At 36.0% G+C, this 23,924-nt stretch overlaps 1 protein-coding gene across 2 annotated transcripts in view; it reads right to left on the bottom strand.

Annotated features, from left to right (window-relative positions):
• LOC136033061 (protein male abnormal 3-like) overlaps positions 1 to 23,924 on the bottom strand; it is a 78,802-nt gene that overhangs the window by 10,445 nt on the left and 44,433 nt on the right. Inside the window, exons 1-3 of one of the 2 annotated variants that reach the window (XM_065713655.1) lie at positions 14,300 to 14,366; positions 11,718 to 11,974; positions 1,321 to 1,454 (exon numbers count right to left, since the gene is read on the bottom strand). In XM_065713655.1, the coding sequence (XP_065569727.1) occupies positions 1,321 to 1,454; positions 11,718 to 11,974 (391 nt within the window). In that variant the 5' untranslated portion in view covers positions 14,300 to 14,366. Of the gene's footprint in view, positions 1 to 1,320; positions 1,455 to 11,717; positions 11,975 to 14,299; positions 14,367 to 23,924 lie in introns of those variants that run through there. The other variant, XM_065713654.1, reaches the window with a different exon arrangement.

The raw sequence follows: 23,924 nt of genomic DNA, 5'->3' as shown, positions 1-23,924 counted from the left end.
ATTTGAATTTCTGGCCTTTTAACTCGAAGTCGAAGCAATTAAATTTGACAACTCTCGTATTACAATTCCTCTCTTCATATTTGGGTGTTACATGTCGAAGGAAGCTCTTGACTCCGAGTGGTCGTTTGACCTTTCGGCAGCTGGATGGTGTCTTGGAGGTTACGACGGACACTGCCATTAAAACCATGTCGAAGCATTAATGATGAGTTTAGTGAAATCAGATATTTCAAAAATTATTAACACGGTTAATACAATACGGAAGATATGTGGTTTCGAAAGGTTTAGAAATGAAACAGCTGACTATATCAGTCTGCCCTAATCGTAAGGAAGCTGACTTGAAAAGGGAAAAACAAACTCAAGCGTAATTACAAACATTTAAATTGAGACTTGTTATGATTGTAGTGGTGGCAATCAAGGGAAAGGGCTTTTGCCCTTCCTAGATCTTGGAAAATGCCTTTTTTAGGGATATTCATTAAAGTTGATTTTTTGTTTTTTCATTGAGAAAACTTAAAAAAAAAACGAAATCACCCCCTTAGATTTAAGAAAATACAATTTGCTTCCCCCCTTTCCCCACCTCGCTGAATCTTGATAATTTGTAGCCCCTGATGAAATGCCATTAAAACAAATTAAAAAAAAAAGGTTTAGGTATACTGAATATATACTAAGTTGATTTGTATTTTCTTTTTTCTATTCTTACTCCATGACGAGTGGCTACTTAAAAAAGATATTCAAAGGTAGTGTTCACTCCGAAGAGGTTCAAGGTAATAGAGGCATGAGGTTTAAATTTTTTTTATGTTATAAGGTTTAAAGGAAAGATCTTAGAAATAAACATTGATCGCTAGGGTAATTTGAAATATTATTGCTCATTCTTTTAAACCCTATTCACCAAGAGTTTCTACTAATACTAAGATTTGGCTAGCACTAATTCAAAACAATCACAATTTTCAATAGAACTTTTAAAATTAGCTGAAAAATCTATAAACATTGGCTCAAATTAGTGCTATCGAGAAGGCACCCATTTTCAGAAATCACATTAACAAGGTGGTTCGTGGCAAACGTGGTTTAAATGTGCTAGGCTTGGCGGAATCTGTATCAAGAACGGCAAAAACTGTGCCAAGCTTGGCGGACTATGCTGCACATGTGGTATTCTTAGATGTGCACAAGGTGACGCAAACTAGGTACCCCCTCGAGCGCTAGGCAAATCTCACTGTAGGTGGGACTTAATTAATATCTTTTACTCAGTAAGTAATATATCATAACCACAGGAATTTTAGCATTCCGTTAGAATTTCTTACGATCAATAAAACAAAAAAGACTTACTCTGCAAGACTTCTTTTGCAAATGAGCTTTGTTGAATTGCTCTGAGATGTTTTTGGTATTGTTTCTTTTGCTCTAAAAGTGCTTCCACAGACTGAGGTTGTCTGTGAGTCTTTAATCCCTCTCCACTTTGATGCCTGAAATCAAACGGGCCTTGTGTCTATAAATTAGTCTAAAAAAGTTGATAACAAAGCAACAACACAGACTGCGTTTACGCATGTGTTTCTTGGGGGTCCAGCGTATACCACAGGAAAATTCCTCCCGTTAAACTCCTTCCCATGGGAAATTCTCCTTGAAAAACTCCCCCTGACCATTCCCCTTGGAAAATTCCCTTCGCATATTAGACCGAGCAAACAAAGAGAAATTAAGACAATGAAAATAATAAAGAGCAGAAAGTATTCTAGAATATTCTACCTGCTTTCCGAAATAAATCTAGGATAATATGGTTTTTAGAATATTCATTATGTTTAATGTTACACATCAAACGCTACAAGTCTGAGAAAAATTACCTGATCTTCGAAAAATGGGGAAAACACAAAAAAAATCTCGTGAACCTTATGAAAATAAAATAAAAAAAAACTGCAAGTAAGGAGCGACATTAAAACTTAAAACGAACAGAAATTATTCCGCATATGAAAGGGATTGTCCCCTCCTCAATGCCAGGCTCTTTACGCTAAAGTTTGACTCTTTCTCACAGCTCTACTTTTTAAAGCAATAAAAAACTTTACCGTAAAGAGCGAGGGGTTAAGGAGGGGACAACCCCTTTACTATACGGAATAATTTCTGTTCGTTAGTTTTAATGTCCCTCCTTACATGCAGTTAAAAAAACTTGTTTTTTTTTTAATTTAATTTCTGGACGTTTTTAAATTAATACGTGTTTTAATTTTGGCTAACCGCAAATGAATAATTAAAACGAAATTTGCATATTACTTTTTTTTTACTAACTGGCTATTTCATAGTTTTGATCGGATGATTTTGATAAGAAAAAAGGGGTTGGGGAGGAGGCCTAGTTGCCCTTCATTTTTTGGTTACTTAAAAAGGCAACTAGATTTTTTTTGTTTACGAACGTTTTTATTAGTAATAAATATACGGAACTTGCGAATTAACTTACGCAACGAAATTCTATATTTGCATATTTTGATTACGTATATGAAGGGGTTTGCTTCCTTGTCAATACCTCATTCTTTACACTAAAGCTGGAATATTGTCCCAATTCTTAAAGATGGACCCCTGAATCATAAAGGCCGTAGAATAAATAGTTGAAATTACTGAAAATACTTTAGCGTAAAGAGCGAGGTATTGTGGAGGAGAAGCAAACAAAGAGGAGAAATTTCTGTTCATTTTAGGTTTTAATGCTGCTTCTTACTTCCAGCTGATTTTTTTTCTCATTGTTTTTTTTTTTAATAATGCTAGAAAATCTCAAAGTTCCTTCTTGAAAATTAAATTAAAAAAACAAGTTTTTTTTAACAGAAAGTAAGGAGTGACATTAAAACTTAAAACGAACAGAAATTACTTCGTATATGAAAGGGGCTGCTTCCTCATCAATGCCCCGCTCTTTACGCTAAAGTTTGATTCTTTCTCTTAACTCAACTTTTTGAAACAGTAGAAAACTTTAGCGTAAAGAGCGGGGCGTTGATGAGGAAGCAGCCCCTTTCATATACGAAGTAATTTCTGTTCGTTTTAAGTTTTAATGCCGCTCCTTTCTTTCTGTTAAAAAAAATATGTTTTTTATTTAATTTGTGAACGTTTTTGAATCAATGCATGTTTTGATTTTGGCTCTCCGCAGATGAATAATTAAAACAAAATTTGCATATTTATTTTTTTGGCTAAATGGCTTTCTCATAGTTTTGATCGAATGATTTTGAGAAAAAAGGAGCAGGGGAGGAGGCCTAGTTGCCCTCCGATTTTTTGGTTACTTAAAAGGCAACTAGAGCTTTTAATTTTTTACGAATGTTTTTATTAGTAAAAGATATACGTAACTTACAAACTAGCTTACGTAACGAACTTCTGTATTCTCATGTTTTTATTACATATTTGAGGGGATTGACCCCCTGGTCAGTACCTCGTTCTTCACACTGAAGCTTAAATTTTGTCCCCATTTCTTAAGAATGACCCCTGAATCACAAAAGCCGTAGAATAAATAGTTGAAATTACTAAAAATACTTTAGCGCAAATAGCGGGGTATTAGGAGGAGGCGATCCCATCATATGCATAATAATTTTTGTTCGTTTTAAGTTTTAATGCTTCTCCTTACTTTTATTTGAAAAAAAACTTTTTCATATTTGTTTTTTCATTGTTTTTTTAAATAATGCTAGAAAATCCTGTGCTCCCTTCGTGAAATTTTCCCCCCATGACAAATTCCTCCAAGGAAAGCTCCTCTAACATACCTCCCTCTTCTCAACCCCCCCCAACCTAAAAATCCCCCAGAATACGTATGTACGCTTCCAAATAACCGTTACTATATGTAAGCACTAGTCAAAGTTTTTAACTTGTAGCCCCTCCCACGGGACTGTGGGGGAGTAAGTCGTCCCAAAGGCATAGTTATAAGCTTTTTCGACTACGCTGAATAAAATGGCTATCTCAGAATTTTGATCCGGTGACCTTGGGAAAATAATTAGCGTGGAAGGGGGCCTAGGTGCCCTCCAAATTTTGGTCACTTATCAAGGGCACTAGAACTTTTCATTTCCGTTAGAATGAGCCCTCTCGCAAGATTCTAGTACCACTGGGTCGATACGATCATCCCTGGGGGAAAAAAAACAAACAAACAAATAAACACGCATCCGTGATCTGCCTTCTGGCAAAAAATACAAAATTACACATTTTGTAGATAGGAGCTTGAAACTTTTATATTAGGGTCCTCTGATACGCTGAATCTGATGGTTTGATTTTCGTTAAGATTCTATGTCTTTTAGGGGTTGTTTCTCCCTATTTTCTAAAATAAAGCAAATTTTCCAAAATAAACCCAAACTCTAAAAAATGGAATTTTGATACCAATAGCTACATCAAAAGAATCGCATTTTAATGCTGGTTTTAAATATATAAGTTTCATCAAGTTTAGTTTTACCCATCAAAAGTTACGAGCCTGAGAAAATTTGCGTTATTTAGAAAATAGGGGGAAACGCCCCTTAAAAGTCATAGAATCTTAACGAAAATCACACCATCAGATTCAGCGTATCAGAGAACCCTACTGTAGAAGTTTCGAGCTCCTATCTACAAAAATGTGGAATTTTGCATTTTTTGCCAGAAGGCAGATCACGGATGCGTGTTTATTTGTTTTTTTGTTTGTTTTTTTTTTCTTTTTCCCAGGGGTGATCGTATCGACCCAGTTGTCCTAGATTGTTGTAAGAGGGCTCATTCTAACGGAAATGCAAAGTTCTAGTGCCCTTTTTAAGTGACCAAATAAATTGGAGGGCACCTAGGCCCCCTCCCACGCTAATTATTTTCCCAAAGTCAACGGATCAAAATTCTGAGATAGCCATTTTATTCAGCGTAGTCGAAAAACCTTATAACTATGTCTTTGGGGACGACTTACTCCCCCACAGTCCCCGTGGGAGGGGCAACAAGTTACAAACTTTGACCTGTGCTTACATATAGTAATGGTTATTGGGAAGTATACAGGCGTTTTCAGGAGGATTTTTTTTGGTTTGGGGGAGGGGTTGAGAAGAGGGGGATATGCTGGGGGAACTTTCCTTCGAGAATTGTAATGGGAGAAGAAATTTTCCATGAAGGGAGAGCAGGATTTACTAGCATTATTAAAAAAAAAAACAATTAAAAAATAAAATTGAAAAAGCTTTTTCAGCTGGAAGTAAGGAACAGCAATAAAACTTAAAACAAATAGAAATTATTACCCATATGAGGGGCTCACCTCCTTCTAATACCTCGCTCTTTACGCTAAAGTATTTTCGGTAATTTCAACTACTTATTCTACGGCTTTTGTGATTCAGGGGGTCATTCTTAATGAATTGGGATAAAATTTAAGTTTTAGTGTAAAGAGCGAGGTACTGACGATGGGGCGAATCCCCTCATATATGTAATAAAAACATGAGAATACAAAAGTTCTTTACGTAAGCTAATTTATAAGTTACGTAAATCTTTTACCAATAAAAAGATTCGTAAAAAAATAAAAGTTCTAGTTGCCTTTTTAATTAACCAAAAAATCGGGGGGCAACTAGCTTCGTCCCCCGCTCTTTTTTTCTCAAAATCATTCGATCAAAGTTACGAGAAAGCCATTGAGCCAAAAAAAAAAATATGCAAATTTCGTTTTGATTATTCCTCTGCGGAGAGCCAAAATCAAAACATGCATTGATTCAAAAACGTTCAGAAATTATATAAAAAAAAACAAGTTTTTTCAGCCGAAAGTAAGGAGTGACATCAAAACTTAAAACGCACAGAAATTACTTCGTACATGAAAGAGGCTGCTTCCCCATCAACGCCCCGCTCTTTACGCTAAAGTTTTTTACTGTTTTAGAAAGAAGAATTGAGAGAAAGAGTCAAACTTTAGCGTAAAGAGCGGGGCGTTGATGAGGAAGCAGCCTCTTTCATGTACGAAGTAATTTCTGTGCGTTTTAAGTTTTGATGTCACTCCTTACTTTCGGCTGAAAAAACTTGTTTTTTTTATTTAATAATCTTCTAGGACCATCGGTCGATACGATCACCTCTGGAAAAACAACAACAAATAAAAACATCCGTCACCATTTTTCCTAGAAAAAAATGCAAAATTCTATAGAATTGTGATAGAAGTAAGGTTTTCTTACTCAGGAGTGTGTAAACACTCTCTTATAGAGTGTGTAAAAGCTCTAAAGTAAGGTTTTCCTTAATAATGTGAATCTAATGCTATGATCAAACAGCTCGTGGTAACAAACTGTAGTGAGGAGCAACCCGGCTCAATAGTAACAGAAAATCTAAAAAACGGAAGATTAATACCAATTGTTACATTCAAAGAATTGCATTTTTATGCTGATTTTAAATATATAAGTTTCATCTTGTTTAGTCTTACCCATCAAAAGCTACGAGCCTAAGAAAATTTGCCTTTTATCACAAAATAGGAGAAAAAATCCATTAAAAGTCAATGAATCGTAACAAAAATCACACCATCAAGTTCCGCCTATTGGAAAACCCTACCAGAGAAGAGTTGAAGAGTTTCAAGCTCCTATCTACAAAAATGTGGAATTTAGCATTTTTTATTGCAAGAATACAACAGATCACATATGCGTGTTTTTTGTTTTTTTTGTTTTTTTTTCTCGGGTTGAACGCATCAACCCCATGATCCTAAAATGTCGCAAGGGGGCTCATTCTAACGGGAATTAGAAATTCTAGTGCCCCTTTTTTAGTGACCAATAGAATTGGAGGACACCTAGTTATTAATAGTAGTAGTCCCAGGCTCGTTTTTCCCGAAGTCACCGGATCAAAACTCTAAGATAACTATTTTATTCACTATAGTCGAAAAACCTCTCCGCAGAGGAATAATCAAAACGAAATTTGCATATTTTTTTTTTTTGCTCAATGGCTTTCTCATAACTTTGATCGAATGATTTTGAGAAAAAAAGAGCGGGGGACGAAGCCTAGTTGCCCCCCGATTTTTTGGTTAATTAAAAAGGCAACTAGAACTTTTAATTTTTTACGAATCTTTTTATTGGTAAAAGATTTACGTAACTTATAAATTAGCTTACGTAAAGAACTTTTGTATTCTCATGTTTTTATTACATATACGAGGGGATTCGCCCCATCGTCAGTACCTCGCTCTTTACACTAAAACTTAAATTTTATCCCAATTCATTAAGAATGACCCCCTGAATCACAAAAGCCGTAGAATAAGTAGTTGAAATTACCGAAAATACTTTAGCGTAAAGAGCGAGGTATTAGAAGGAGGTGAGCCCCTCATATGGGTAATAATTTCTATTTGTTTTAAGTTTTATTGCTGTTCCTTACTTCCAGCTGAAAAAGCTTTTTCACTTTTATTTTTAATTGTTTTTTTTTAAATAATGCTAGTAAATCCTGCTCTCCCTTCATGGAAAATTTCTTCTCCCATTACAATTCTCGAAGGAAAGTTCCCCCAGCATATCCCCCTCTTCTCAACCCCTCCCCCAAACCAAAAAAATCCTCCTGAAAACGCCTGTATACTTCCCAATAACCATTACTATATGTAAGCACAGGTCAAAGTTTGTAACTTGTTGCCCCTCCCACGGGGACTGTGGGGGAGTAAGTCGTCCCCAAAGACATAGTTATAAGGTTTTTCGACTACGCTGAATAAAAGGGCTATCTCAGAATTTTGATCCGTTGACTTTGGGAAAATAATTAGCGTGGGAGGGGGCCTAGGTGCCCTCCAATTTTTTTGGTCACTTAAAAAGGGCACTAGAACTTTTCATTTCAGTTAGAATGAGCCCTCTTACAACAATCTAGGACAACTGGGTCGATACGATCACCCCTGGGAAAAAAAAACAAAAAAACAAAAAAACAAATAAACACGCATCCGTGATCTGCCTTCTGGCAAAAAATGCAAAATTCCACATTTTTGTAGATAGGAGCTCGAAACTTCTACAGTAGGGTTCTCTGATACGCTGAATCTGATGGTGTGATTTTCGTTAAGATTCTATGACTTTTAGGGGGCGTTTCCCCCTATTTTCTAAAATAACGCAAATTTTCTCAGGCTCGTAAATTTTAATGGGTATAACTAAACTTAATGAAACTTATATATTTAAAATCAGCATTAAAATTCGATTCTTTTGATGTAGCTATTGGTATCGAAATTCCATTTTTTAGAGTTTTGGTTACTATTGAGCCGGGTCGCTCCTTACTACAGTTCGTTACCACGAACTGTTTGATTATTACCGTCCATTATATCGTCCACTATTACTGTTACCACTGTTCACATTTTTGTGAACAGGGCTTGATGACTTTTTGAAAACTTTCTTTTTTTGAACTACTGCTTGTGCATTGTCGATCGCAAGGGGTGAGCTGGTATCATGCAATGTTTTTGTTGGTAGTGCAATAAAGTATAGGAGGAAGGTTGAGACCCTTCCCAAATATTTTCAGCCAGTTCGATGAGAAGTTTGAGTCGGTAAAATAGTAGTGTAAAGCCCAACTATTTGTGGTGAGATGCCCAATCGTAAGGCAACTCTTATACAGTTGCCATTAATTTAGGATCTTCAAGTTATTTTCTTTAACCTTTATTTTACCTTGCTATGAAAGTTCAACCTCAAAAATATAAAAATAAAATAAATGAAATGTAAAAATAAATACTATATAATATTCTACTTACACTATACATTCTCCGTATATTTTGAAATATAGGTAGAATATTCAAAAAATTCTTCTTTTCTTCGTCATTTTTATTTGTAATACTTATTATTTTGCCGCTCAATTTTGTTAGGGGGATTTTTCGCAGGGGATATGTTCCGAGGGGATTTTCCCGCGGGATAATTTTCTGCAGTGGGGATTTTCGAGGTGAAAAGGGGGGGGGGGGAGAATCACCTATAGCACTGTGTTTCTTTACCTGATGGACTCATAGAAACAATTCGTAATTACCTTACATAAGATGACAAACCTAAATATTCAAACTATTTTTTTCTCTAATGTAAGTAAAAAGTAACTTACAAATAAGCCGGCAGAAATCACATTAGACATTGGGGGATAGCCAACCTCTGGCAGACCCAGGGGGCCAGACCCCCCAAGATTTTTCTGGAGCCCTCTTTCCCCTTTTTTCATTCTTTATTTAGAATACATTTGTCAATTTAGTCAATTATTGGTACCTTTGTCATATTAACCCCCCCCCCTCTCCCCAGAGACATTACTGGCGGATAAGGTGTCAAATCGATGCTGTCACCGCTATTTTTTACAGAGACACGTGAGAAGCCAATCAGGACAGGTAGTGGGTATCGATTCCTGGGTCCCTTTTTGGTAAGCAGTGCGTTAATCCTCTGTGCTACCACAGAGCAAGAATAGCAATATGATTTTTTATTTCATATTGACAATACAAAATAACCCTTATTTCAAAAAATCAATCTCAAGCTCTAATTTGCCTCAAATATTAAGCAAAAAAAAAGAGAATAAGAATGGAAAAGTAACTTCCTAAATCGCCAGTTTTGGCCGGGAAACTTGACCAAAATACAGTAAAACAAAAATACCAGGTTTTAGTGAAAACCAAGCACAGTTTGTGAAATATAGTTGGTTGGGCTACCATATTGTATTATTAGCCTTGTAGTCAAAAGGTTCAGAAGCTATCAAGTACAGACTGATATAATACGAATGCACGAGGCTAAATACTGTGTTTTGTTTCGGATATGTACATAGCAATTGAAGCCTGACGTTTGTAGTTTATGACCTCAAAAACTCTTAAATACCAACTTTGGTGAAATACTGCATAGGGTACGCTACGCTCTTACTATTTTGTTTGTTATTAATCAACGAAGAGAGGCAAAGATGCATTATCAAGTGAGACTATCATACTTTTATACTTTATTATACTTTATTGTCACCACCCTTAGCTTGCTGAGACATCTACGGTCGGGAGGTTGGGCCTTCGACCATCAATTATGGAATTGAGGCTTTGGAAATAGTGATTTTCTTTCGCGAGACTTTCTCTCGTATATTTCAGTGGAATATACAATTGAGATAAAAAGGGAGATTTTCTGGTTCTAAGGAGGATATAACTAGGGGTGTCTCGATTCGTTTTGGGGCGATGGGGAGGCATGTTGGCCAAATAGGTGCAATTTTTTTCTCCTTAACCAGGTTGGTTCCATGCAGAAAGGAGATATAAGGAGCTTTACCTTCATGAAAGATAATTCTCAGGCTTCTTTTGTCTTGATCTATTCTGCCCAAAAGTTCTTTAGAGATGCCAGGGTGTCAAGCAGTGCCAGTGTACTAAGAGATTGGGTGTATAAATAAATGCACTGTTTTTAAACAGTGTCATTGAAGACGCATAAATTTTCTAGGGGCTTAAAGAAGGAGAATTCAGCTTTTACAGTTGCAAAATATCTTTATTATTGGATCTTCATTTCAAATAAGTTAAGACTGTGCCCCCCCCCCCACCCCGAGTATTTTTGTAGTCACTAACCTGCATTTCAGGAGGCGGTAGGGTGAGTGATTGCCTGGTCTAAGGGGTGGACAACTAGGCCAATGCTAATTTGTTCAGAGGTAATGGGGAGGGCTATTGACAAACTGGGAGCAGTTTTCATCCTCCTTTTACTAGGGCTAATCATATTGGCTCTCTACAGAAAGGAGGCATAAGGAGCTTAACTTTCATGAAAGAATGACTCTCGTGTTTTTTTGGGTTTTTTTTTGGTCTTGGTCTATTCTGGCCAACAATTCTTTAGAGATGCCGGGATGTCAAGCAGTGCAGGTGTAGGCTACTAAAGGATTGAGTGTATAAATGAGCAGACAATTGTTAAACAATGTGATTTAAGAGACGTAAGCTTTTAAGGGGCTTAAAGAAGGAGAATTTAGCTTTTGTAGTTGCAATACATCTTTGTTATGGTAGCTTCATTTCAGATAAGTTATGATTGTATCCCCCTGAAATTTCATGGTTACTAGCCTGAATTTCAGGGGGAGGGGGGGAGGGAAAATGAAGGAAGAAAAGTTTTGAAAAGTTTTTGTTGTGAAATTGTTGAGTTTTTAGGATTGGCTATCATGTTATTAGGTGATAGCTTCATCTGATAATTCTTAGAGAATATCTGTTGGCGTGCATTTTATATTTTAGTAAAATGTCTCTAAATCAATTCTTTTGTAAAAAGAAGAAGAAAAGCGTAAATGGTAGATTCATGAGATCATGAAAAATTTAAATAATTTAAAAATGACTGAGGTTGTACTCGAAGTTGTTGGAATCACAAAAAAAAAAAAATAAATAAAAAATGTAAGAAGTCTAAATGCAAGCCCTAGACGGCCAATCTTCTAGGGCTAAACAGAAAACAGGTCATCTTCATCTGGGGTGGGAGGACGTCATACAGAAAGATTTAAAGGAAATGGGAACTTCCCTAGGAGGGTATAAAAAGGGAGGCTTTGAATAGATTGGGATGGAGGAGGAGTGTGCGCAGCTGTGTTGGCCTCAAGTGGCTTGGTGCTGCGGTGAGTTTTTAGTACTAGTAGGAGTAGTAGCAGAAGTAGTAGTAGCAGGTACAAAATTATTTGTTTCTGATAAACTATATATATGATAAATATATGTTGCCAGATGAACTATAGTAAAGTATAAGTTTAGTATTTTTTTAGTTTTCTGTTGGAAATATTTAAGAAAACAGCCAGGAAAATTACTATTACCTTGGAGAAATTAAAGAAATGGCATCTAACAAAAAAAAAACTAGACTCATCAGCTCCTTTATGCACAAGCACAACAATCATCTAATAAACAATAAACATCTAATAAACATGCTTAAACAAGAAAATGGGTTCGCCAATATGACTATGCATACCTTCTTAAAGAAACCTGTGCCGCCATTATTTTCTGCCTTTCTACTACCAGCAAACAATTTGGGCATTTGCAATCACGCCATCTGCACAACTTTTTGTGCCCTTTTAAGCAAGAAACGACTCCGTGGTTGCGACATCGAGCACATTTTGGTGTTCTTAAATGCCGTTTTCGACCTTTTGATTCTTCACATATTTCATAACTGAGTTCGGAGTCGATCGACGACGAGGAAGAACACGGACGTCGAAAAGAATCATTCATCTGAAAAATCATACTATTCTATGAAAAAAGAATACAAAAAGAAATTATTTCTGCGGCTTACCCATACAAGTTCTTAATTCAAACATAGGTGATAGTATTGCTAAAACACCTAAGATTGATGGAGGGCTCTTTGTGCAAGAAAAAAAATGATTTTCGTAAACAAAATCCACAGATTTCCCAGTAACTTGTTTCATGCAAAAAAAAAGGGAAAAAAAAGTAGTTGAAAGTTCAGCGTTCTAGCTGGCATGGAAGTTTTTAAGTTTCACTAGCTGATTCTGTGCAGGATTTCCCATTTTTACCAGATTTTTCAGTTTTATATAGCGTAAGGTTGATTAATTCTTTTTAAACTACAAGTTTTCAAAGGGAGCCATAGAGTCAAGCACGTATCCAGGATTATTTTGGAGAGGGGATGAAAGAGAATATCTAAAAAAAAACGCGTATATAATTTTTTGTATACATTTTTGTTATGTTTTTATGAGTCAGTCAAAATTTCTGTGGGGGGGGGGGGGTCAAACCCACTAACCTATTTCCTGGACACGGCCTTGCATGAAGGCATAACAAAAAGAAATAGCTGAGGTAATTAAGCATTGAGCATATCAAATGAGATCAAACGCTCACAATAACCTTTTCCAAATATCAAACTTAAACGTAACTAAAGGGACAAGAGAGTGGTAGCATCCTTCATCTTTGAGACAGCCCTCGATCAAACATCTTGTTGTGACAATCTCTTAATAAACAGCGACAATTCTTGCATTGGCGTTCATTCACATAAATTCAGGGGAAGGGAGAAATTCCCTTTCCAAAATTCAAGGGGACAAACTTGTCTTCTTTGTTCAATAATAACATAAAAAAGGCATTTAAAAAAAATACTACCAAAGCACGTATTTCCTAAACCTAGAAAAGAGAGGGGGATCTAGGCCCTTACCCCCAGGAGTAAAGGTTGTGTTTTGAGTTGGGAGGGAAGATAAACAAAATTTGCCGATAAAATCTTCCAGTATGCCGACAAATGCTGACACTTACGCTAAATTAAAGTAAAAACACAAGCTAAATTTCAAGGTTGTCCACCGACGCTGCCCACCGGCACCATGAAACTTGGGGGACACCTTAGAACCTGCCATGCTTTCATGCGTGTTTCTCCTCAGGGATGATATTATCGAAATGTGGTCTTATATTATACAAATATGGCTCGATCGAATAAAATTTTTGATGCGGAAGCTCCTTCACACACTCCTTTGACCGAACGAGAAGTATTGAAAGGACATTCGTGTATCCTCCCAGTTTCAGACGTCTTACAGGAGCATGGTATTACGTTCACCGCTAAACATACATGCAGTCCATAAGGAATTAGCCGTTGTCAGGCATTACTGTGTGAGATCAACAGACCATTTATCCAATACAGCTGATGGTTATAGAATATGGCGTTGTTACGCACCAGTTATGAGGGCAGAATCATATTGATTTTATTATGGAGGGGGGGATACCTAACACCCGAAAAGTGTATTTTTCATGTTGAAAGCCGCTGTTGCAGAAACAATATTTTAAAACAAAAATTTCACAAGTTTCTCGTGTTCTTTTGCACATTCTGCGACGAAGTTTGTAAAATGTTTGTCGAATGACAAGATATATCCCAGATTTTATTATCAGATTCATGTGGACATTCCAAATATTGACTAAGATCGTACCCTACCCCCTCAAAAAAGTAATCTTAGTTAATCAGCTGATAGAAAATAACAAATCATTTCCCGCGGGGGTAGTTCCACAGCAGCAATGATACTCTTCAAAAAAATGTTTTCTTAACTACACCAATCAAAACATTTTGGGAATAGAAAGGCATCATCTAATTGCAACGTTGCCTGTAACCACTACTGTTCTTGAATAAAGTTTCTCCAAATTCAGCAGGATAAGAAATTGGCTAAGAAATGCAAAGGACAAGAAAAGCTAAGTGGTTTAGCCCTGCTCACCGTCTGTTGAAACATTCACATCTGCTCTAAAAAGTTAATGGACATTTTGCAGGGAAGTAAAATCACCATTCATAGTTTGTTTTGTAAATACTTACCGTACTGAGCTTGACAGACCTCTTGGTCAACTTTGCGAATCTATGATGTACATCAATACTTGGCTTGCTTATGTGTCATAGGTTAAACGCAAATATGGAAATAATCATTTGATTTTTTTTTTACATATAAGCCCTTTTCCTAGAGTACACATATAGATATATTCGCAAACATTATACAAAAAGTCTTTCCGTGGGGGACGGAATAGTTTTTAGTACAAAATATTAAAACCAACAACAATTAAAAAAAATGGCATAGTGTGCTTTCCTACCGTACAATGCTTCAAGTAAACTCCTTTGAAATCCTATTGTTGTCTTAGAAATGTAATTTTTCACACTGGAAAAGTTTCTAGAGCTAGATCGTTTTCCTCTCTGAAAAGGGTGTCTCCATCCTTGTCAAATAGACCAATCAGGCAAAAGTTTTGGTAATTAACATATCACGTAGAAACCTCCATCGTGGAATGCTTTCTTATTTCTATTTATCTTATCTACAGGCTGTAAACTTAAACAATATTTCCGAAATTTACGCAATATCCTGAGGATATAATATCAGTTCAAAATACTTAATATTAAATATCACGAAATCTATTCTAAGTATTTTCGCAGCTTAGAAACTTAAAAAAAATGTGCTAAGAGTATCTTTAGCTTTGTATTTTAAGACTAATCAAGGTAATGAAAGGTAAGCTTAGAGCAAACCCGGTCAACAAAAAGGGAAACTAAGGGAAAAAATTGAACTTTGACCGAAATTTATAAACCAGAGGAATTTGTATTTTACGGTGATCAATACAGAAAATTAAATTTAGTGGGGCTACCGACCCGTCAGCCCTATAAAAGCCGGAATGTAATTTTCAGATAATTTTGATAAATCAATTTTTTTGGGTTTTTTGATATTCAACATGATTTGTCCTTTACTAAAAACAATTTGTATTTCAAGCAGTGTGTTTTCATTTTTAATAATATCAACAGCAACAAAATAATATCCCAAGACCAGTCGAAGCTTACAAGTAAGACCTACTGGAAATAAGAGTTGTACTATCCCCCCCCCCTCTTGGTCTCAAGTCATTTAAAAGACTTGAGTGTCATTTGTGCTTTACTGAGAGCAATGTGTATTTTGAACAGAGCAGTTCCAATTGACGAAATATCAACAACTAAAAAGACAAAATATTGATCAGGTTTACAGAAAAGAAAGAAGTTTCCCCTACTACAATCACATTTGTGAGTTACAACTTGATTTTACGTTTTTAACAGGACACTTTCTGTCAAACCTTTTTCTTTTGAGTGTATTTCGTTCAAAGATAAAGCAAACTATACCTAAATAAAACCAAACAGTTCTAAAATAATTAAATGTATTTAAAAGACAAAAAGTTTGGATCTAAATTTATTGCATATTAGACTATTAAGTCTATATTAATATAGACTATATCAGAAGATCTCAGGATATAATTTTGATTTGCTCATTTTATAGGGGGATTTGCCCTTTAGGGGGACTGAGGTGGGCATACTTTTCATATGATATTGTCTTATCAGTTTAAGTTTCATTTAATTATTCATGTTAAGTTTTGTTCGTTTTTGAATTCATATATTCATCCATAGCAATGTCTGGTAACTTTATGTTTACAGTGATTATTCATTTTCATTTCCATTCCTTTGGGTTTCATTAGTCGTGTTATTGTAATTTCTCTTCGTTTTAAGTTTGAATTGTAAAATACAAATTAAGTTACAAAAATAGTTTTTTTCAAATTAAAGTAAGGAGCAATATTAAAACTTAAAACGAACAAAATCTATTCCGTATATGATAGGGATTGTACCCTTCTGAACCGCGCACTCTTTGGCCAAAAGTTTTATTTTTTTTTTCTCCATACTTTTAATACCGACTGCAAAAATACAGGGGTAATTGATATGATATAAGGAGTATCTCTAAACCACTATAAACATTTTGCGTAAAGAGCAAGGTGAGGTTCAGGAAGAGGCAGCCCCCCCAAACACTGAATAATACCTGTTTGTTCAGAATTTTAATGTCACAGCTTACTTTCATTTGAAAAATAACTGGTTTAATAATTTAATTCCTGAGTATTTTTCAAGTCATGCCCAGGCCTAACCAACAAATAATGGGGGCTACCGCCCGCATATATGCACTGCCTTGGATACTTATCTCTAATAGTGCCTATGCTAAGTTCTTCTTAGAGTTCTGCCGACTTTAGAACCAGCTTCTTCGTTAGTTCCTTTCAACTTAGCGTGAGAAAAGACAAATACAAGTGACAGAATAGACAGAAAATATATAATTTGCGCTTTCTGTTTGCGCATTAAGAGGGGGAGGGTAGGGTAAAGTATTTGGACAGTTTGAAGTTAAAGAACAATTCTTACTTCATAATATTTGAGAATAATTGTACCTAACACATTTTGCATGCAGTCCCGCTATACTTTACACACCTCCCTCTAATATGCAAATGTACAGCCCAATTTTTTTTATAAAGTATTATATTTTCGTCATATTTTGTGATATTTCATTAGGATTAGTCAGAGAAACAGGTTTTACGTCTTAAATTAGAAGCGTAAAAATTTGCTTAAGGGTTAACACAATTTTTCTGGCACTTCTTATGAAGTAACAAGTGACTAAAGTGATCGAATACATTTAAAAAAAAATGAATGGCAGAAGATTAGCTAGGATGAATTTGGAACGTATACTGCAAAATCGTATTATTCCATGAAAAAAGAATAGAAAAAAGAAACGATTTATGCTGCATACCCATATGTGTTCTTAATAATACCTTAGGTGATAATATTGTTAAAACAACTAAGATTGATGGAGGGCTCTTTGTGCAAGGAAACTAATGTTTTTCTGTCTTTATTTTAAACTAAATCCACAGATTTCCCGGTAACATGTCTTATGCAAAAAAAAGTAGTTGAAAATTCAGCGTTCTAGCTTGAATGAAAGTTTTGAAGTTCCACTAGCTAATACTGTGTATGATTTCCAAGATTAAACAAATTTTTCAGTTTTATAGAACCTAAGGGTTGATTATTTCTTTTTAAACTACAAGTTTTCCAAGGAAAGCATAGAGCACGTATCCGAGATATTTTTTTTTGGGGGGGGGGGGATTAAAGAGAATATCTAAAAACACGTAAATATTTCAATTTATATACATTTTTGTTAATGTTTCTATGAGGCGGTCAAAAATTTCTGATGGCGGAGGGTCTGACCCCCTAACCCCTCTCCTGGACATGGCCTTGTATGCAGGCTTTAACACAAAAATATAGCTGGGTAATTAAGTATTGAGCATGTCAAATGAGATCAAATGCTCACAAAAACCTTTTCTTCAACAGAAACCCTTTTTGCTCAACAGAAACTTTTTCCAAATATTAAACTTAAACGTAAATAAAGAGGGAAGAGAGTGGTAGCATCCCTCATTTTTTAGACAACCCTAGATCAAACAGCTTGCTCTGACAATCCCTTAATAAATATTGACAGTCCTTGCATTGACGTTCATTCATAAGAATCTAGGGGAGGAGGGAGAAAAATTCACTTTCCAAAATTTAAAGGGACAAACTTGTCTTTTTTGTTCAAAACTTCGTTTTCTTAAAGAGTTAAAGAGGCTGCGTCCCAAAGTCGAACCTTAAAACGTACAGGAATTAGGAGAGGCAGTTGGGGGTCTGCCGCCCCCCAAACCCCCCGCTTTTAAAGACTCTTTTGTACAGGTTTTTTGTTGTGGGGGACTGCCGCCCCCCTAACCCCCCGCTCTTGGCTTCGAAAAGGCCCACTTTACAAAAATATTTACTCCTATGATTTTTTTGAATGCAAGAAAAGTAATAATGTTCAAAACGTACTTAGTTTCCAGTAAAGAGCAAATTGTGCTCTGGTCCTGAGAAGGCATCGGGATTTTTAGCCCTACTGACGTTAATTTTTGCTCGTTTTGAGTTTGACTCTGCTATTTATTGTAATTTCTGTTCGTTTTGAGTTTCATTTGTTTATTGATAGTTATTTGTGGTCGTCTTACGTTTGAAAGATTATTTGACGTTATATATGCTCATTCTTGGCTTGAAGGGATTCTTTACTTTTCTTCGGAAAACTTGTTTTGTGAAAAAAGTTTTTCAAATTAATTTCTGTTCATTTTTTTTGACGTAGTCTTTTCATGAAAAAAATAGTATTTTATATATTTTAAGTTTTTTCTATGAGAATTCATAGTATAGGTTGCCAATTGTACGTTGAAAAAACTTTTTCAACAATTTTTAATACTGAAAAAACAGTATTTTTGAATTTATTTTTATGCATTCTGAAGTTGACCTGAAAAATAAAACTCAATAACATTCCCAAAAGATTCTATCTATGCTCCTTGACAACCTGGATATACTTGCACTATTTTTATTTATTTAAATTGTAAGTACAGAAGTAGTAATAGTAGTGTCCCAAAAAGTTTCAACTTAATAACCCCGGTTGTTCTTGATATTTTCCTGAGGTGTCTTATTGGCAACCATAAACATGACGCCTTTTGAACTATTTTAAAGCAACGCATAGTTTTAAGGTATAAAGGGCCAATTGCGTATTGTGGGGGTTGACATACCAAATATATCTAAAGAAATAGTTGCTTGACCGTTCTATTATGCTGAACAAAATGGCTGTCCCAAAATTTTGATTGGATGCGTTTGGAAAATCAATAGTATTGAGGGAAGGGCTGCTCGCCCTCCAATCTCTTTTTATTCTTAAAAAAGGGCACCAGAACTTTTCATTTTGAATTGAATTAGCTCCTTTAAAAGTTTCAATGATATTTCTAGCTATTATAGAGTGGCGCTGCCTATGATATTGCTTATATGCCCCTTTGAAAACCTGCATGCATACAGTTTTTTTTGCTTAACTGAAACTCCTAAACGTTCCCTATAAGTTTTATCTTAATACCCTTATTGTCTTTAGTTACAGTAGCAGTGGTAGTATTAAAACTGTACATATAGTGCCTTCTGGCTAGTCCATCGTCCCCCACAACTTACCTTTAGAGGTTTAAATTAATAATATATGTTGCTTTTCAAGTATTACTTTGAAGCCTTTTTGAAAGTCCACATGCTCATAGTTTGTTTGATTTAGTTCAACCTCCATGTAAATATTCCTTAACAGCTTCAAGCTTTGCGCAGTAGCAATAGTTGTAGCAGCATTAGTAGCAGTATGCATATTGCACCTTAGACTTCTTTAACATCCCCTTCAACACACGCTGAAAGTTCTAGCTTAATACATACCGTCAACCGTTCCTAAAGCATTTCGGGTGCGTCCGCTGGGCATAGTGTGTTTCAGTTTAGTTAAGATATTGCTGTTACAAGCTTTTGACTATCTATATACAGAGTGTGTGTTCTGATTCAGTTCATCTTCCCCCCTCAAAATATGCTGAAAGTTTCACCTTCATACCCTAAGGCATGATTGCAATAGTAGTCACAGTAGTAGTATTGACATCACTAGTAACAGTATTTAATAATGGCAGTACTACTCACGGGCGTACGCAGCTTCTTCTATAGGGGAGGGGGCAATTTTGTGATGAGGGGTGGGGGGTTCTGAAGTTGTATTTGTTGTTAACGAAGCCTGACATTGTCTGTAAGTTCTATCATAACTTTAAAATCTTTATTAATACGTAATCACAAAAATCATAAGTCATTATTAAGCTTCCGCATTATTCTTGCTGGATTAGAAATAAACCTTTCCAAGACGTTATGGATAATTGCTTCTGTTTATTTCCAGCTTTTTCAACCATCTACCTTTTATCAACTACTTTTTTAGCTATCTATCTTTTTCGAATCTTTTCCAACCAAATACTTTTTCAGTCATAGCTAGTGTAAATCTTAGGTTCTAGGGGGGAGGCAGCTGTCCCCCTTCAAACGCCCAGGGTACTACTAGCAGACATAGCTAGTGTAAATCTGAGGTTCTAAGGGAGGAGGCAGCTGTCCCCCCTTCAAACGCCCAGGGTACTACTAGCAGAAGTAGCAGAATCTATTGACTTTTTGTCACTAGAACACCCTGTTCATCAAGTCCTGAAAGTTTCAACTTAAAACGATTAGACATCACTTGACATTTCTGATATGTCCTTTTGATAACCTGTTTGTTCATATACTTCTTGAAATTTTCATCTCAATACTCTTAGCCCTACAAAGAGGGGCAATAGAAATAATAGTAGTAGTAAATGTAGCAGTAACAGTATGCTACTATTAGCAGTAGTGTGCACACATTGCCTTTTCGTAAGATAATCTTCTCCTTTAAGTATTCTCTAAAAGTTTTAACTTAATACCCAAATCAATTCTTGAGATACGCTATTTTGACAATGTGTATGTACATTGTCAGTTATTCCTGTGTTGCACCTTTTTGACAATCTGTATGCACGTAACGTGTCTTGATTTAGTTCAAAACTTCCCTCAAAATTCTCGGAAAGTCTCACCTGAATACCCTTCTTCTTCTTGGAAAGTAAATTTCAAACATGTATACCTTTCTCAATAATATAAACAATGAACGAATGGACTAACTTACAGCCCTTGTTCTGAGGACTGTGGGGAGGGTGACATCCCCAAAGACATAATTATTTAACCTTGTAACAAGGCTGAACAAAACATATATCTCAAAATTTCGATCGGATATGTTTTGGCAAATGATAGGTATGAGGGAAGGGGGCTGATTGGCCTCCATTAACTTTTGACTCTTAAAAAGGACACTAAAACTTCCAACTTCCAATCAAATAAGCTCCATCCGATTCAAAGTTTTTACGACTACTCGTTCAATAAAAACCTTATATGCCCCAGGGCATAACTTACAAGGCCTGCCAATGGACTCTGGGGGATTGTGTCCACTCTAAAGACATTCTTATATGATTTTTGGACTATTGGTAACAAAATGGCTATCTCTAAATTTCAATTGAATGCGTTTGAGAAAAGAGGATAACTTACAAACCCTGCCAACAGACTCTGGGAGATTGTGACCGCTCTAGAGACATTGTTACATGATTTTTGGACTATTGGTTACAAAATGGCTATCTCACAATTTCAGTTGAATGCGTTTCAGAAAAGAGGATGTCAGGGAGGAAGGCCGCCTGCTCCCAATCATTTTTTACTCTTAAAAAGGAACTAGAACTATACATTTCAAATCAAATGAGCCTCTTCTAAAGTTCACACGACCACCCCTTCCATAAGAACCTTGTATGCCCCTGGGACAGAACTTACAACCCTCATTCCAGACTCTGGGGGATTCGGTTAAGATCAAACTGCTTATTATATGATCTTTGGACTATTTTTGAACAAAAGGCTATCTCAAAATTTTTATCAGATGCATTTGTGGAAAATACGACGTACGGAGGGGGAAGCGAGTGCCCCCGACCACTTTGACTCTTAAAATGGGAACTAAAACCTCTGATTTCCAATCCAACAAGTTCCCTCCGGCGTTTATACAACCACCCTTTCAATGAAAACTTTACATACCCTCAGGGTAGAACTTTCAATTTCCAATCGAAAGAGCCTTTTCTGAAGTTTCTGCGAAAACAAATTGCCATCTCAATATTTATATCAGATGCATTTAAGGAAAATACGAGGTGTGTGGGGGATATCTGCCATCCAATCACTTTGAATCTTAAAAAGAGTACTAAAAGGTGTGACTACCGATTCAATGAACTCCCTCCAAAGCTTATACGGACACGCTTTCTATAAAAACTTTATATGCCCCTGGGATATTTCTTACAACCCTTGCCCTGAGGGCTGTGTGGAGGGGGATTGCCATCCTCAAAGGCGTATTTTCTGGACCTTTTAATTACGCTGAACAAAATAGCTATTTCAGAATTTTGATTTGATGTGTTTGGTAGGCGTAGGAGGGAGGTGAGTTGCCCTATAAAGCCCTATAGCTAGACCCTTCTATTTTCATTCGAATGAGCCTTTTTAAAAGTTCCTAAGACAGCAAATTGTCATATCAAAATTTCTATCAGACGCATTTCAGGGGAAAGCGAGGTGTGGATGGGGCTATCCGCCCTCCGATCATTTCTATCTTAAAAAGTGTACTGAAACTTCTGATTAGTCCAATGAGCCCTCTCCGAAGTTTGTGCTAACACCCTTTCTATATAAACCTCAAATCCCCCCGGGCATAACCTAAGACCCTTGCCCTTAGGGCTTTGGCGGGTTGTCATCCTCAAAGACATAATTTTTGGACTTTCCAACTATATTGAACAAAATGGCTGTTTCAAGATTTTCATTGGATGTGTCTGGGAAAGTGGTGGGCGTGGGAGGGGGGTTCTTTTAATCACTTTTGACTATTAAAAGGGCACTATCCCTATCAATTTTCAATCGAATGAGCCTTTTTCAAAGTTTGTATGACAACTCCTTCGATTCGAAGTGTCCTGGTCTAAAACAAAAAACAATAAAGAAAAAAAAATAATACATTGTGCCAGCATCGCTCTTTACTTAGGCAGTACTATTGCACTGCCTATAATAAAAAATAAATTTTTATATGTTAACAATAGACAAATTGCATAATACGTAACCCTTATCCGGAAGCTGGGGGGAGTTGTGTTTCAACCCTGGAGATAAATCTATTTTGGAGGCAATCCTTTGGAGGCAAAAAATGGCTATCTCAAAATTTTGATATGATACACTTGGGTAAAAGAGCGTTGGGGGGGGGGACTGGCTGTCTTTTGATCTCTTTTGACTATTAGCAAGGGTACTAAAACTTACGATTTTCAATCAAAGTTTATACGATCACCCCCTCAGAAAAGAAGCTTATATGTTAGCAATAAGCCGCCTGCTCAGCTTACAGCCCTTGCCAGGGAGTGGAGTTCACACCCGGAAGCATAATTATTCGACCTTCGGACTATTTCGAAAAAAATGGCTATCTAAAAATTTTGATCGGATGCATTTTGGGAAAAGGAGCATGGAGGTCTGGTTGTTCTTTGGTCGCTTTGAACTCTAAAAAAGGATTTAGAACTTTCGATTTCCAATACATTGGGTCCCCTTCAATTCCTATACGACCAAAACCTCCACAAAAGCCTTGTATGTAGACAATAGGCACTTGCATAATTTACAACCATTGCCCCAGGGGCCGGTGGGATTCGTCAACCCCTATGTTATAGTGATTTGACTTAAGGATTCTTTATTCAACAGAATGGCTATCTCAAAATTTTGATAGGATTCATTTGAGAAAAAACGGGCATGAGAAGGGGGAGAGCTTGTTACCCTCTGATCACATTTGACGGTTCAAAAGGGGACTATAACTTTCAATTTCCATTCGAATGAATTCCATTCAAAGCTTACACGACCACCCTTCAATAAAAACCTTATATGTTTACATATATACAGTGTTGTGGAAGTTAGTGACTTAAACCTGTCAAATGTTATTGATCTTCTTTTCCTGTATTATTTTGTTATGCTTTATTTATTTTTGTTTTTGTGTATATGGTAACTGGTTTAAGTCTTTTTTTTTGTAAAATCTTGAATCGCTTCAAGACTTTATAGATGTATGGCTAAAAAAGATAATTGTGTATTTTTAAACATTTGGTCATATCCAATCAGGTACGCGTGAATATATTTTGGAGGCCTGAATCATTTTCGAGAGCTCAACTTATATGTTTGAAAAGAAATATGTAATATTACTCAGGAAACGTAAGGCAAATACGGATGATTTGTGTAAATCACAAATTCCAAGGAAGAGATGGGTTAAGGGCCCCAAAACTCCTACCCTCTGTGCATTTTTGGTCCCTTCATTTATCGAATGTATGTGAAATCAATAATGTAATATTAACGAAAATGAACAAAGCCAGGAAAAGTTACGAAAAATAAATAAATACTTGGGAAAACGTGTTTTTAATCTTTGATCTGTTTAAAAAAAAGAACCAAAAAAAAGTTAAGTGAAATTTTAAAGCCTGAAAAATAAAAAGGGATAACAAGACATGTTGCCAAATA

This window comes from Artemia franciscana, chromosome 11, assembly GCF_032884065.1.
Source record: "Artemia franciscana chromosome 11, ASM3288406v1, whole genome shotgun sequence".
Classification (NCBI taxonomy): Eukaryota; Metazoa; Arthropoda; class Branchiopoda; order Anostraca; family Artemiidae; genus Artemia; species Artemia franciscana.
Note: the sequence above shows the minus strand (reverse complement) of the source record. Positions and strands in the feature narration are given on the sequence as shown.